Source organism: Carettochelys insculpta, chromosome 7 (genome assembly GCF_033958435.1).
Source record: "Carettochelys insculpta isolate YL-2023 chromosome 7, ASM3395843v1, whole genome shotgun sequence".
NCBI lineage: Eukaryota > Metazoa > Chordata > Testudines > Carettochelyidae > Carettochelys > Carettochelys insculpta.
The window spans coordinates 31117459-31134707 of record NC_134143.1 but is presented as its reverse complement, the minus strand read 5'-3'; the positions used below and the strand labels follow the sequence as shown (position 1 = coordinate 31134707).

The following is a 17249-nucleotide window of genomic DNA, read 5'->3' as shown; positions in this document are numbered from 1 at the left end:
TGCCAAATCAGAGATTGTCTGTTCCTAACACTCTCCACACAATGCTTCTTTCTGGCCAGAATGCCTGAAGAGAAGTTAAACATTAGAAAATTCTAGAAGTAAACACCTGAACCTCCTCTTTCCTCTAAAAGAAAATCTGGAAACTACTTGTCATTGCACTTGTTTCCAAATGCACTTTCCTGAGAGTTACCCCTAGATTAAGTTCTTTCAACTGTGAGGAAGAAAACATGGAGTCTTGTGATGAAAGAGGTTCCATGCTGTAGTTTGCTATAAAACAGACTGATGTGTTCCTGCCCCCTTTGTTGCCAAAGAATAGCCATTTGGCAGGTGATCAGCAATCAACTTTGATGACACCTGGCTAGAAGGGCCAGTTTGTCTTTTATCTTTAGGAAACCAATTTGCCAACTCCCCAGAGCTCTCTGATAAGCGTATTGAAGTCGTAATTTCTGCTTATGTTCATAACTCATAATAAGCATATTGCACATACATTTCATCAGAATATTGATCAGAGTGTCATTAATTTTAAATGATACCTTACAGTACACATTTTGCACAAAGATTATTAAATTAATCTGTAGGATGTAAATACAAGGGGGCTTTCATTCACAGATCTTCTAAGAGCTTTGGCTGTGAAAGACAAACATCCATTTTAAATATTGTAATTAGCTGGGTGAAACCTTGTTATGGGTTGAGTTAAAACCACAGATTGGCAGATGTGAACCCACCCTCCTGCTAACATAACTCTAAGCATAAGCCCCACCTAAGACAAAAAGAAGTGGTGGTAAACCTACCTACTAAGGGAGTTTTGGTTGAGTGTTCTTTTGGAGTGTGTATGTGTTGGAAAGAAAGAGAGATCACAGAACTGAGGTCACATAAGACAAGATGGAGTGCGAGACGCGGCCTAAAGGGAGCTGCTAAAGAGTATGGTTGATCCTGAGACTATTAGTCAATCTATCCAATTAAACCTCTCAGGATATCTGCATTGCTCTTCAGGGTGATTATTACCAAAGAGCTACTGTTCACTAGGAGGGGGGTGGAGTATTGGAATGGTCTACCCAGGGAAGTAGTGGAGTATGCATCCCTGGAGGTGTTTAAGTCTCGCCTCGACAAAGCCCTGGCAGGGCTGATCTGATGGGTTTGGTCCTGCTTAGAGCAGGGGGCTGGACTCAATGGCTTTTTTAGGTCTCTTCCAGCTCTATTGTTCTATGATTCTATTATGAGAAAGTGGGAAAGGAACAAACCTATCACTCTTATGCTCCATTGTGTGCTAATTCAGTTATCTGTTAACTAAGGAACTAATCCACTCTGAGGCTGTCATAGGGCAGGCAGTACAAGCACTGTTGATGCACCCTGACCTTCAATACCATTTGCTGTTATGTTCCTGGATCACACCACAACTCTTCTGAAACACCTCAGTCTTGAACATCAACCTCTTTTCCTCTGTCTGCTATTCTAAGCCTACATTTGCACTACAGCTTGGATTGATGCTCTGAGGTCCACTATTGGTTGATTTAGCAGGTCTAGTTAACACCTTCTAGTTAAGGCCTGCTAAATCAACTACAGATCAATCTTCTTATTCGACCCTGCACAAAAAGAGTAAGGGAAGTCAATGGGAAAGTTTCTTCCATGACCTGCCCCCACACAGTAACTCAACTTTAAAGTATGTTGACTCCAGCTGCATTACTCACATATCTGTAGTTGCATAGGTTAACCATATAAAAAGTGGATGTCCCTGAAAAGGAGTATATCTGTATCAGGATCTACCAACTCTCACTGTGTTAACATACTGTAGTATATATGCTATGCTATGTTGGAAGATCCTGATACAGATACACACACTTGCAGGGGTGTCCTCTTTTTTGAAATGTCAGCTATGGTAACTCTATATTTGCATAGCTTAAGTAGACTTTCTGTAGTAGTGTAGCTGTATCCTGAGTCTGCAAGACTTCTTATAATATACTTGTCAGAAGTATTTATGCGGACTATCATGGAAAATTAAAGGTGTGTAGTTATGTTTAATAGAGAGATGTGATTAATGTTTTGCTAGTAACAGCAGGACACCCTGTTGTTGGCTAATAGGATCAGGATAATAACATATCTTTTCTAGTGACAAAGAATAGCTCCACTTTCTAGTCTCCGCAGAGAGTGAGCAATGTGTCTCACCTTGGGGTAGTGAGGAGGGACATTTTGTTGAAGTCTTCTTTCCCAACCTGTCTGATGTTTAATTTTTCCTTACTGCGGCTGATAGTAGTCTAACAAGAACATCCTGGTTGAGGCAACTTCTACAGTTTAGCACAATACCCTAAAAGATGATCTCCCATTAAGAAAACTACAGCGATGAAAATAAAGGTCATTGTTTTCTGCAAAGCCAAAGAACGTTGCTCAGTGACAGAAAACTTTGGGGCTGAGAATAAGAAATTAGATTTTTCAAGAAAAGTCCAAAATTGCCCATTTTTGTTATTTCCAGCAGCCATTTGCCCTGCCTTCATCCCAGACCTGTTTCTCTGTAAAGGTGGAGCAATACCATTTGCCTACCAGACTGATTGCAAAGAGTACTCAGCCAAAGAAGACAAAGTGAAGAGTGTACCCACAGCAAGGTTACAGTCCAGCTGCCAAGAGGTGGGATTATTTTGCTTCCTTTTAAACACAGGAGAAGAGCCCACTGGAAAAAAACATATAGTTTCCTTGCTGAGGACTAGATGGTCATTAATTCCAGCACCACAGGCTGTAATTTCATTATATATAGTAAATAATATCTGTATAAAACCAAACCTAGCCAAACAGGAAAACCACATCATACAGTGTTATTGCTCCTCTGGAAATGCTGCTGCTGACTTGGTACCCCTCCTAGTCTTTTTTGGTCATTCACCCACACCCTGCAACATGCAAAAACAGAGAAAAAAGTTACTTACGGGTGGGCCTCGGGGACCAATGATAGACATGCCTGCTTCTCCTGGAGCTCCCTGCAGATATACAGAGGGAAGAAGAGAGACAGAAAATGTGTGAGAAAAGGAAGATTTAAAAGGAAAAAAACTGGAAGGCAAGGAAGCAGAAGAAGGAAAGAGAAAGAGGAAGTCAGAGAAAGAGATCTGAAAGAATTAGCAAGAAGACAAAAGAGAGAGAAAAAAGTGAGAGGAAGGCAAGAACAAGAGTGGATAATGGGCGGAGAGAGATGTGATCGTGTAAGATAATGAGGAGGGAGAAGAAAGACAGTTAATGAAAGGACATCAAAATAATCAATGTTCTCATTCTCTGTAGAGACCACAAGTAATCAAACCGATATTGCTTAGAGCTTGGGATAAAAAAAAAGTCATCTTTCTTGCTCATGAGAGGAGGCCATTTTGAAGTGTCCTATCCTCCTTAAGAGATGATACCGCTATGAATCCCTGGGAAGGGAATCTCATGCCTGCATACTCCCAGAGCCCTGGAAATACACATTTGCCTCTCCTCTATTTGATCCATCTTGTTTGGCCTGAAGTTTCACCAGCCCTAATCTAGAGACTGAATATTGCACGGAGACATCACTAGGAGTAAAGCTATGCAGCACAGCTGAATAAGGGAAAATTGAGGTGCTCACCAAGGAAAATTATGTAAAATGCTTTTGAATAATATGAAACACAGAGGCCCTTGATCTCTCGTGATCATTATAGATCCTGTGGCACTTCTAATAAGAGCTGCAGTGTTATCCCTGGAGTCCTGGGTGGTAAACTCTAATTCAGCTTGTAGTCAGACATGGCTACTGGTGTCATGCACTGGCATCTCTTCTGCTCCCTTCGATGTTGAAAACTGTTCGGCTGTGTATGTTTGCTCCCTCTCCAAATGTTGTGCCTCACACCAGGCCTTCGTTGTCAGGCCGTCTTATTACTACGCTTCATGACATTCTGCCCTCCTAAATTTCCTTTGTGAAAATGAGTCAAGGATAGTGATGTTCACTTCCTTTTTCAGTCTATCGTGGTGTGTTTTTAAAACACCTTTCATATCTTATCCCAAATGCATCTGCATTTCAATGGCAGCTATAAACTCAAAAAGTACATCTATATTGAGTTTATGAAGTGGTGAGTGGGATTCTGGAATGAAAGGAACAATGTGACAGTAAGATATAAAATCACTATTAGGATGGAATATTCTCCGGAGGTCAGTTGTGAAAGCACCATGACTGGAAATACTAAAATACTGGCTGGTTAATACAGTTCTGCATATACCTTTGAGACCACACTGTATATTACAGAGTAGGGTAAGGTGAAAGAGACAGGCTGCTTGAGCCACAAGACCTTCTTCAAATCTAGTACCTATGATTTTATGAATGGATCAAATGACATTTAGTGGCCAGATTGGAATTTGAAAGTTTGAGTCTAAAGCAAACTAAATAACCCCATTGTGGAACCAGCTTGTTGTACTGTGTGCAGAAATAATGGCATGGTCCAGCATTGTTTCTAAAATAATCAGGAATGGACATGTAGACAAAATGTTATGATTTAATCATGTATCATATGCAGCTATGGACATTTACGGTGTGCCTGCATGACAATAAGAAATCCACAGCACAGCCTGGTCTGAGTCAGCTGACTTGGGCTCACAGAGCTCAGTCTGGAGGTCTATAAAACTGAAGTGTGTTCATTTGGGCTCAGGCTGGAGCATGGCACCTTGGACCCTCCCCACTTGTGGGGCCTCAGGTCCAGGCTCCAATATGAACCAGAGGGTCTATCCTGCAATTTTACAGTTCTGCAGCCTGAACCCTGCATGACGGCATCAGCTGCCCCAGGCCAAGTGCAGGTGTTTTACTGCAGTGTAGCTACACCTTTTGGTCAAATTCTCAAAGGTGTGTGAATCCTATCTCCATTTTATGTGCACACCACCTTGCACATGCAAGTCATTTGACTGCACAATTTTTTTGCACTATGGCACAAATGTTAGGGAGATGCAGGTGCTGCACCAAAAGCACATAACCCTAATATGGGACCCCCAGGAATAACTGTTGGCCAGTAGCAATAGCAGGCTCTGAGCCCTCATGGGGGTTACCTAATAGAGGGGGATGTGACTTGCTGAACCAGCCGCATGTTACATATTCACAAATACAATAAAGAACATTGGCTCAGTCCTCCACTGACCCAGCCTCACTCCTCTGCTGACCCAGCCTCATGCCTTTCTTACTACTGACACTGCCTTGGGAGGGAGCCAGGGGTGGTTTATACTGGCCTCTATTGCAATTTAAAGCTGCCACAGTTTCTCTAGCTTGCACCTGCTGTAGGAACAATTCTTACAGACAAAGAGCACTGGAATGCAGCATAATCTGGCCATATCCCTCCGCCCACCCCAGGAAAATATCTTTACCACTCTGTGGTGCTACGGAAACTTTTCCACAACAAAAGATGCTTTCTGTGTTCAAACGCAGTGATAGGTCCGAACATCAGTGGCCTCACCCCAACTTGAAATGCAGCTTTCCCTGCACTGAGATGTTCAGATCTACTTTGGCAGATTAATAATGTTAAAGAGCTGCATTAATTGCTAGTGAAAGACTAGCATAATTAGTCCATGGATCTATAGAAGTTACTTTCTCTTTACAGGAGTAAACTTTATTAACTGGGGTTGAACACAGGATTTTAAGTCACAGAAAGACAAGCATTCAGAGAGAAGATTGATCTGGCTATGAAGAAAGCCTCTCAGCTTTCCACAGCTAAAAGTCAAAGAAATCACAAAGTGATTCAAGGAAGACTGTTCTAACTACCCCATCCATCAAGAAAAGAAGAGAGAAACTGAGTGAAGAAATCAAGAGCAAAAATGGGAAATTTTGGGCCATCTAGAAGCAGCTATGACCTGCCAGAGCCTGTGGAGTAGAAAAGTCTCATTTGTAGCTATTTCCAAAAGCATTCATTTTGGATTAAGAAAAAAACCCAGTAAAGTTCTTCCTGGAAAAATAGAGGCCATCAAAGTTTCAGGGCTAACCCAAGTCATGTGGTTGGCAGAATATCTCAGTATGCTTTATAATACATAATGCATGACTGATAGGCACAAGTGATAGATTCCAAAGCCAGAAGTGACCATTGTGATTATCAAGGGTCACCTCCTGCATAACTCAACTCATAGAACTTTCCTTAAAACACTTCTTAAAGCAGATCATTTAGCAATTATATCCAGTTTTTATTTACTCAGAAATCAGAAATCTCCCATGTCTTTTGCTTAGTTGTTCCAATGGTTTATTTCTCCAATGGTTAAATGTACACCTTATTTCCCATCTAAATTTGTCTAGCTTCAGCCCTAGATCCCATTAAATCTTTCATTAATTGGCTGAAGTACCCATCATTAAATATTTGTTGTTCATGTATATATATATATAGACTGCAATGAAATCATTACATAAGCTTAGTAATCAAGCTCCTTGAGTCCACGACTATGGGTTTTCTACTCCTTAAATTATTCTCACGGCTCTGTTCTGAACCCTCTGCCTTTTATCAATATCCTTCTTGAACTGAATGGAAAAAGTGTTATCATGTGATTCAAGTACATCATCTGTCAAGGGAGGTTTGGAATCTTGGATGATTTGATAATGCTGATTGGCTACCAGGAGATCCCAAAAAGGGTAGAAGAGGAAATGTCCTGATGAAGAAAAAGCAGAAGGCAAAGAAGAAGGAGAAGAACCAGGTTTTCATGTTGCCTTGCCCTTCCTTAAGATACATTACTATTGTGATCCCTATCTTTTTCATAGGCTTTCAAATGGGTTTGCCAATACTGTACTCTTTACAGATGTTTCTTCAAACACTAGGGTGAGCATCTAGACATTTCCTAGTTTCTACACATTTTTCTGTTCATTGTAGTGTTCCAAATAGTTAGAAGCTGCCTGAATGAATGCAACGAACTTCTTTCCCTCTCCTATCTTTCCCTTTTGAGTGTATGATGTAGTGGCAGCTGAAGACACAAATTGTTGAATATTTCATTACATTTGTGTCACCAATGTAACATATATGGTGGCTTTGCAAACTACCAGATCTATGTAGGGACAAAAAACGCATTCAATATCTTTCAAATAGTTTAGGCAGCCATTCACCTCAGCCCAGAGCAACAGGAAGTACTTGAGGGTCATTTTTTAAAAGGAGAATATATGAATGAAGGAAAAAAGTGTGTATTTGTGATGGAGGGGGGAGTGGCCATCTCTCTTCTGCTTCCCTGGTTGTCGTTGTCCTCCCTCCACACTAAGCAGCTAATACTCCAATCGAGGTGTGAGCCATGGTGTGTGACCAGAGGAATTGTGAACAGGAAAAAACCCAACACATGGGAACTGGATGGACCGGTAGGACATAACTGTTATGTCTTATCAAATTTGCATATGCACACTTTCTGGAATTACCAGGCCCACCTGTCAGTGGTGAAGAAGCTAATGGTTAAAAACCATGAAGGCCCAGCTGGAAATATGAGTGTGCCCACTCACCCCTGAAACTCAGCCTTTACTATGTTAATTAACCATAGTAAACAAAAATTTCAACATCCTCAGAGGCTGTGTGGGCTGGAAGGAATTCAAGAGATGAACTCACTCTGTGAGAAGAACTGAGGCAACAGTTCAGAGCATTGCATGGTTTAAACACAAAGAGGACTTTAAGGGCACAGTTTTTCAATTGCTCTGATTTGAAGTGAAGGGATTTCAGGTGGCTGAAGGAGAAGCTGAGAGAGGTCAAGGTATGACATTAGGAGCTGGAAAGAACTGACTCACCTTCTCTCCGGGTTGCCCCTTTAGTCCCTGGGTCAATTACACCAGTCGCAGCGGCATGCAAAAAGGTAAAGGGGAGAGAGAAAGAGACACAAACACAGGAATCAATGTTAATAGCACACTAAACCCTAACACAAAACAATGCCACAAAAAACAGGTCATGGACACTGAAGCATGCTCTGTTTAAGGTTCACATGTAAGCACAATGACCTTTGCTTTCCCCTCTCCCACTGCTCTCAGGATCAGCTGTCCCAGTGATGTCTCTGAGGAAGGGCAGCTGAAATGGGGTTTTCAGACATCATGAGATAATCAGTTCTTGATTTTAACAAGTGGTGGTGGTGGAGAAGCTGAGGCTGGGTGTTAGTGGTAAGTTTGCCATAGTTAGCAATGTTGGGTCAGAGACAGGTCACAAGTAAGTGAGGCAGCAGCAGCAGAGCTGACAAGGAAACTTAGCATGGCTGCCCACAGGAGTGATAGTCCCTGGGTGGGATTAGCCATCATGGTCAGAATACTGGCTGAAGATGGACATGGCCAACAGTCAGTCACACTGGCAAAGTGGCTGAAGTACCTGGTCACCTATTTGGTGTGTGAGAGTGGAGCGTCACAGAGGAAGGGCAGAGGGGATAAACAGGTGACTGAGCTGGCAGGAAGGTTATCTGACTGAATGGGAGGGTGGGGAAGGGGAATATGCTTAATTGACAGTTTTCATTACTGTAGCAGTAGTAAATTACTTATTTTTTTCTCTTCCCTTTTTCTTCTACCTGGCTCAAAGAAGGAAATTAGGTACAATGTCTGGCCTGACTGTGTAAAATATGTGGGGTGCATGTGCAAACTAAATTTCTTACATGCAGAAATATGTTTGAGAGAGTAATCACTCTAGATAGATTAATTATAATTTAAACAGGTATGTTTTATGGTAGGACCTTATTTTCCCACTATTATTCACACTGAAAATGATCTAGTACATGTGTAGTCTCACTGATGTCAATGGAACTACTCACAGAGTAAGGTCTCATTTAGAAGAAGAGCAGCAAAACTGGGTCTTTGATGAAGAGAGAGTGTCTAAGGTTTAAATAGGAGATCATCTGAAAGTGCTGTGGTTAGTGGCCTATGTTCCCACCAAAAGCCTGAGGTTTGCTTACAAGCTTGACTTTAACTCCCATGCTGGCAAGGGCTGGCAAGTCTGCAGAACCAGCTGATTTGCAACAGTCACTCTGGCCTCCTGGAAGGGTCTAAGAACTGTTTTACTTGGTTCTCTTCTTCTAGCACATATAAATAAGCAGACAATGAGAAAGACAGAAATCTTTCCACTATGGTATCTGGTTTCCAGCTCAGTCTAGGGCAGCTATCCTTGTTAACTGTGATACCCTACATTATATTCTGTTGTGTCATATTATTGAGAGCAGCAGTTACTTTCAAAGGCATGTTGTCTGTGCAACACAAGATCAAACCAGAAGGGCATCATGAACAAATACTATTATTGCTTGAATCATCTTAAGTATGGTAATATAAGTGGTCCTGAAAATGACTGGCCCTCTCAGGCACAGCAGGCTTTCAGTATCAATAAAGCACTGGGACAAGACCTTTGTGGTGTAGGAGAGAGACAGTTACCCAGACATAGTACTAAGGAAGTCCTAAACATAGTGCATTAAATGGAGATATGAAACCCACTTACACATTGGGGGCTTGGATTAATTGGGACTCAACTCTGAACTACAGTGGCTCATGATTTTTTTTAAAAACAAGCCACCCAGGGTTATGCCCATCCCAACCGCAGAATTTGCTAACATTTTTGCTATATTATTTTCATCACCACTGAGGGAGTGAGTAGCTGTCTATGTTATTAATGTTTGTAAATGCTTTGAAGATGTAAAGAGTCATCTAATGCCAATAATTGTTAATAATATATGTTGGTACATGTCTATTGAAAGAAAACTTCTTGCTAATCAACCTCCATTACAAACACTGTGAGCTAGATTCTGGTGTAAACTGGTGTAGCTCCATTAGCTGCAATGAACTTGCACTGATTTACCCAGTGGAGGATCTGGCCAAGGATGTGTAATCGCTTATGGCATGACCACTTTAGCCACTCTATGTTACAGCTGCCTGTGAAAAATGCAAGCATCAAACTCAGGCACTCATCCACACAGAGACCTCTATAAGGTGTTTAAAGGTGCAGAATGTTTGAGAGGAAGATATCCAAGCGGAAACTCAGGTAAATTTAGCTGTGGCTAGCGAAACAGTTGGAAATTGGCAAGGAGCGAAGGCAGGTGGCAACACAGTTTTTCTCTCTGAAATGTACGGTTGTCATACTGCAGGTGTCTCAGCCAGAGAAAAGCGTAAGGATTCAGGACCTGTCCGCATTCCAGGGTGAACTTGGTGGCATGTCACCTCACTCCCCGAGGCTGTTACATTACCCTCTAGGAAAGACATCAACATGTGTGGGGAATAAAGAGAACAACTCTGTGAAGAGGGAGCAGAGGGAAGAGAAGGCAGAGCCACACAACTCACACGCAGGTGTTTGGGGTGCTGATGTGATGCTGTCTGACACACGCTTCCTGGCTCTTCAAAGTTTCACAGTCACTTTGTGTGCACTGTCTTACAGAAGGGCTGCATTGGAGCCAATATGCTGGGCAGACATTGTACATCCATAGGCTGAGAAAAGGCTACAGATGTTATTGAGCTATGTAACTTTTGGTGAACAGACAGATCTAAAGGTTGTGGGGGGGCTTGTCTCGCCTCTATCTTCCAAGACACATAGGCATATATATTGAAGGTAGGAAGAAACTATTGGCAGCCCACATGTGGCACCACTGGAATGCATGGTGCCTCAGGGAGTGTTCTCAGAATATAGCCAGGACCCCTTCCCAAGAATCTCATTGGGATTTGGTTTCTGAACAGAAGTGTCTCAACTGAGAGCCCCCAGTAGACTTACCAAGGGCAAGTGCCTCCATTTTCAGAGCAGAGCCTGGTTCTATCACAAATGAGAGGCTCTGCAGCCTAGAATGTCTAAACCTGGAAGCAGATCTGAGTAGCAGTCCACTCAGCTTTGTTCATGAGGGCTGCTGTTTTTCCCCTTGGCATACCCAAACCAGATCCTAAAGTGGAGCAAGGTGCTGGGGTAGTCATTTCCCTGAAGTAACGAAAGTATCACCCCAAACGACCCACAGACATCCAAGCTTTTGGAAAAAAGTGTCAGTCAGGTCAGGCAGATGCAAGAGGTTGTAACTCACCGGTCTTCCAGGGATTCCCAAGGCGCCTTTGTCTCCCTAACAATTAATGCAAAATCAGACGGCAGTTGGAAACTGGCCATAAACAAGTTTACAAAATGACACAAATTAGATGCGTGTCCCATTAATGAAGGTGTGTATGTAGGTGCACTTATGTTGATAAGTGATACATACATATTTGAACATGCTTTAAATATACTTATATGTCTGTTTGGATATATATGTAAACCTGTGGGTGCAGATGTGTATATAAGCCATCAGTTTAAATCTTTGCTATGTAGGCACAAGGAACCAAAAAAGCACACTCAAGTCACAGAGGAAGACCAATGGCAAGAGGTCGTGATCCAAATATTAATCTAATAATAATTTCAACACTTTCTATAATCTAGCTCTTCGGAAACTACTTACTTCAGTACCAAATTATCACATCTTTCTTTCCAAGGAAATCTGAATAGTAGCTATTTATTTACAGAGCATTTATCACTTAAGACAGAACTCTCAGAGACCATGGACAGGTCCACATTTTTAAGTAGTTCAGAAAATGGAAAGTTGTACTAATGTGGATAACAAACTAACATAGGAAATGTCGTGTCTAGCATAATGTATATTAATGGCTGTGCTCATGTCCCTTAAGCCTTGAAGAATGCTGCCCCATGTGTTTTTAGGGTATGAAAATTATTAAGTGAAGCTGCATGAATGTGCCTGCCTCAGGATATATGTGACAATGCTTGAACTGAGCAGAAAGTCACAATGCCATTGACATATTCTTAGCCATTTATGCTGATTTTAGTTCTGAGTCTTAAAGTATATTTATATTTAACTATGCTACTGACTACTACTTAACCCTTGTACTCTGCATGGAGCATAGGTCATCTACAAGTCTCATCCACTTCATATAACTACAGAATTTTAAGAAATCCTCTGTGTGCTTGGTCACAAAAAAGTGAACATTCTGCAGACTTAGTGGTCTGTATGCTGATATGCTGAGGATATAGAACTATTTATGGTGTCCATTGTTCTCTGGATTTCTCCATACATCTTGCAAAAAGGACATTGTAAATTCTCTCTGTATTGTGTCCAATCATCAATTTGATTTTTTTCTAAACTTCACTAATAACTACAATCAATGTTTCTGTTGTACCTTCTCATATATTTTCCCTGTAATACAGTTTTCTACAGCACCCCAGAAGAACACATCTGTATCACCAACATTAAATCTTTGACTCTCTTCTCTCACTATCCCTTTAATCATGGCAATGGACTTGAACCTCAGTGCTGTGTCCATTAGTGATCACTAGGAGTCAGGGATATATACTAACTGCACAGGTAACTCTGCTGAGGAAAATAATTTTTGATCTTGGTAAATGTTGAGACGTCCTTTTTTTCCCTTAGTAGTGCCTGTAATCAAATGAGAATATATATAACAATACAGGTTGAACCTCTCTAATCCAGACTTCCCTAGTCCAGCAACATCTCTGGTCTGGCATCATCTGCAACTTCATAGGTGTTCCAAAACTGGAACACTTATGGGGTGGAAAACTGGCAGACTGTGATCAGGTACATTGGTGGACTAGGGAAGAAGAGAGCCCTGGAGTGGAACCCCTGCATCCCAGTGGGCCAGAACAGCAGAGCCCCCCCAGTGATCAACAGCCAGGAGAAGAGGGGCAAGCATTGACTGTCCTTGTTCTGGCAAATTTCCTGGTTCTAGACCGGTTAGATCCCAAGGGTGCCAGACCAGGGAGGTTCAACCTATATTGATGGTGGTTTTGCTGCTGTGGCCTGCCTGCCTGCTCTGCTATCCAGTGATGCAAAAAGCAGCATGTAGAAAAAAGCAAAATGGACAACTATCTTGAAATCTGGGAAGTGGGCAGATTATTTCTCGCCCTTCAAGGAATGTACTTTGCTGCCACTGTTGCTCTGTAATCTTTCTTTGTTCCCTGTCTGATGCACATAACAATGCTTTAGGTTACTGTCCTACATATACTTCACTTCCACAAGATTTAAATGTAATGGGATAAAAGTATTTAGAGGTTTAAAAACTCCATCGTTATAGACAAATACTATTTCATGATCCATGGGCATTTCTTTCACATTCACGTTTTGATAAATCGAAGTCCCATCTCTGTGGCAACAGTTGTACTTTAGATGATTTATACTAGCAGTTTAATTAAATTTACATAGATGGTGTGTGACTGCAAAGTGCAAGGAGACAATATGCATTTTTTTAATCAAATTCTGTTTTTTATATTGTACAGATCAACTTGCTATTTCATCTATTTCTCTCTCTGTGTCTAGCTACTCTACACGGTTTAGTCAGAAAACAATGGATTTCTTTCCATATGGGACAGGAAATTCATGGTGTTTGATTTCTTGGCTTCTGCTTGGGAGCTTGCTGGTGAGTTTTCTTGATCTTTAATTTGGACCTTGCTTTCCTCTACAGCTGAGCTCGGCACCTTGTTATGAAGATGACAAGGGTCAAACTCTCATGATCTATGGAGGAAGTACGTTCCAGACTTTTGGATTGGTTGTTGAGAAACTTTGTGCTCTTACTGGTATCTGACCATACAATGACTGATAGTGTGTAGTACTGAGCTGTACTTGGTATTAGTCTGCACAGTGGCTGATACAATATATGATGTTAAAACACCGCATACCTCATCATGAAATGATCTATGAGTGCGCTGTGTCTGATATCTGGCTACACAGTATTTCGGGTCTTCTCAACAATACTAGCAGAGGGGAAATGGTCCCAGTAGTACAGCAAATAGATGCCAGATGCTTACTGGAAAGATTTGTCTATGATGTGAAGCCAGGAAATACATTCTACTGTGGATAATAGTTCTGTTCTGCACCATATGCTAGCACTGTATGTATAAAATGTATTGTATTTGTAGCTCCTAGGCCTGTCAGCCTGCTGTATTTCTAAAGTGGCTTCTATCATTTTAGTATCTAAGTACCAAACAACTGTTATGAAGAAGGTCTGAGTGGCCTTAAAAGATGTTTTACTTCTCCTTCCTGAGGCACTGGATGGATCATTGTTTTCTTTTTGTGGAAGTCATTGCTAAGGAGACTTCATCCAAAGGTTGTAGTGGTTGGGATCAGATTATGGTCAGGCTGTGGCTGGGTCTGATCTTCTCTGGCAAAGAGTTTCATACCTAGCTCCTGTTGTGGAAAATGCTCTGCTCCCTGAGCCTGAAAGTCTTAACCTGAGTCTCTCCAGTAGAGGAGCCCAGCTGGCTTGGAAAAACTCTAATGCTAAGGCTACTCTGAGGCATCTGACCCTGGACTGTAAGAGCTTTGTAAATTAGAGCCAAACCCTGAATTTGGACCTTAGCTGAAGGGGGAGCCAGCAGTTTTACACAGCACTTTGCACAAGCTTTTACTAGTTGTGAAGTGGGACACTGTGCTACACCCATTGCAATCATTCATCAATCCAGGGCAGCATGAATAGCATGAATGAGGTTTACCATATGAAAAAAAGGACATCCCTGAGAGGGAGCGTATCTTTATCAGGATCTACCAACTCATGGGGCTTGTCTACACTAGCTCCCTACTTCAAAGGTGTTAGGAGTTTATTAATGAAGTGCTGTGGTGCATATGCAGCACTTCATTAAGCAAACCAATGCCCCCCTCCCCCCGCAACTTCAAAGTGTAACACTTCAAAGTTGCCAAGGGGGAGAATTTGCTTAATGAAGTGCTGCATATGCACCGCAGCACTTCATTAATAAACTCCCAACACCCTACTTACCATGCTCCCTTCAAGGTAGGGAGCTAGTGTAGACAAGCCCATGGTGTATTAATGTGTTACAGGGTATGTATAATACATTAATACAACGCAAGTTGGTAGATGCTGATACACACCCTTCCCAGAATGTTCTGTTTTTGAAAGGTCAAATATGGTAACCCTATGTGAATAGATTAATCTAACCTGAAGTCAATGAAGAACATGGATCATGACAGTGAAAACCTTCTCCGTGAAATGCTGCATCACCATTCTGCCTGGCTCCTGTATAGCTATGCACAGAAGTGGAGGAGGAGGCAAGCAGCTCTTAAGATTTCTTCCCTGCCCAGAACACTTGCAAAAGTGAAGCACGTAGCCCTTGGTCTAACTCAGAAGCCAGTTTGACAATGTAACACAGAGAAAGAGAAACTAGGAATACATTAAGAAACTAACCGTGTGACTGGTCATAAGCTGGCTCTACTGCAGCCATGAGGAGGCCTGGCTTGTTTCATGTGGTGTCTGAATATCAGTTCTCCCTGGCCTGACCTTTATATGTCCCTCTTACATCCACTTCCTGTATCAGCATGGACTAAATAGATGCTTCCTGTATTCCAAGCTCCTCCAGAGTTAAAATAAACAATCCAAACCACTGCAAAATCCATCCTGGTATCTGCTTGAAATAGAACGTCCAATCTTTCCTGGAAAGCCTGTAGAAGCTCAGATTCCTGTCAGTGAGCATACAATACAAATGTGGTTCTTAGACAGGGAAGGTGATTCATATTGGAAAGGTGATCTTTAAAGGCCACATGATTCCCAAACACAAAAGGGTCCTATAAAGAGTGTGTTTCTTGGAACACTGTCCTGCCAAGGTCCTCCTGTTCCTGTCCTGTTGAGATCCATATCTCATTTAGAACATGCTCTTCATCTAATCTAGTTCTACCACTGGAGACCAGTACCACCTTCCAGTTTAAACAGCCTTGAGGCCTGCGTTTCAAACTACTGTCAGAGAGAGAAAGAGAGCAAACAAAAAGGCAATAACATGAAAGAAGAAAGCTATTTACCGGAAGCCCCGGTCTTCCTGTAGGGCCCTGAAATAAAACACAAAAAAGACAAAGTTGGCACAAAAACTCGGGGGGAATGGGAGGGAGGAGAAGCATTGATGATAAAAACAAAATCAAGTATAAGCAATGAGGAGGCAGCTGTTTTATCTCCAAAACAGGCCTCACACTAGCCAGGTCTGGTTGCTCCACTTTTCCAACTCATATTTAAATTTTTAGTTCTATTAGTTTATGTCTCTTTCAGTGATTTCCAAAATGGGGTCTCTGGGTAACTGCTAGCCCATGGACAGCTAGGTAGTCATGTGGTTTAGACTGAGTCTTCTCCTTGTTTCCATCTGATGAATATTAATTGTTCATGTACAGAATTTCTGGAATTGCCATAGTGGTACTGTATGATCATGATTGGGGGCATGGGGTAGAGGCATGGGGGCTCAGAATCTGAGATGCCGTTCACACTATGAAAAAGTTTGAGAACCTCCAAACTACCTCTTTCTTTCCCACCAGTTACATATCTACAGGTTGCCCACTTTCAATTTACCCTATCTACATCAAAAGTGTTAGAGAAATATCAGATTCTTCCACTTTAAATTCAGTGAGACCAGGATCATTCTAATCCACTTGTGATTTTAAATTTTTTCAGCTGATCTGACAGTATGTGCCTAGGAACAAGTATAACAAGGGGGTGTTTTCATCTCCTGTTTCTCACTTTTTGGACTACAGCCTTGGCAATCTTGGCAACCACTGTCATGTATTAGAAACTGTGCTTCGATTAAAGATTTCATACTGAAGTTATGTTTGTGATTTTTGAACACAAAATTAAAATCCCTTAAAATTCCATAGCATTCTTAGTGAGAATAGGGTGTGGTTATCCTGAGAGCCCATGAAAAGTTCCACTTTGGTTAATTAAATTCAGCCCACCTAATTTCATCTTTTTATTTCAATTGGCTACAGTGTTTTTGCTTCCTGTCCTAAACAGTTGTTTATACCAACAGGTTCAGAGGTCAGAATAAGATGGCGTACAGTAGCACACTGTGTCATCACTTCTCTGGTGGTCCCATTTGTTTTTGCCAGATTTAAGCTTTCATTAAAATATTGAGTTTCTTGCCCTTATGATTGCAAAGAAAATGTAAATGTGAACGGATGTGATTCTGTGTTTTTCTGCCTATGGAAGATTGCTTGAAGAAATAGCTCTGACTGAGAAGTTTGAATTGACCCATTCATTTCACTCTAGTGTAACAGTACTAATGCAAGTACTGGCATTATTAACTATCTAATTTCTGGTCATCTGGCAGTAATTTACACCTGCACTGGCATTATGGACAGAGCTTGATTACAGTACCACCCAAACTCATGCCCAAAATTGTGTCCTTGGTAGGCTTCAATCAAAACCACAGAGCTGAAATCTGCTGAACTTTGGGGCAGTTCCAAGCTTGCATATAGAATTAATCCCTAAATGTATTTCTGAGACAGTGCCTGCAAACCTTTGGGCAGAATTCTCACTGAAGTCATTGGAAGTTTTGCATTTGAGGGCTTGGGGAATT

The 17249-nt window shown here is 41.6% G+C and overlaps 1 protein-coding gene across 1 annotated transcript in view; it reads right to left on the bottom strand.

Annotated features, from left to right (window-relative positions):
* COL13A1 (collagen type XIII alpha 1 chain) overlaps positions 1–15732 on the bottom strand; it is a 118395-nt gene extending 102663 nt beyond the window's left edge. Inside the window, exons 1-4 of the mRNA XM_075000245.1 lie at positions 15712–15732; positions 10933–10968; positions 7703–7729; positions 2913–2963 (exon numbers count right to left, since the gene is read on the bottom strand). Of these exons, the coding sequence (XP_074856346.1) occupies positions 2913–2942 (30 nt within the window). The 5' untranslated portion in view covers positions 2943–2963; positions 7703–7729; positions 10933–10968; positions 15712–15732. The remainder of the gene's footprint in view (positions 1–2912; positions 2964–7702; positions 7730–10932; positions 10969–15711) is intronic.
* Positions 15733–17249: the final 1517 nt, after the last annotated feature.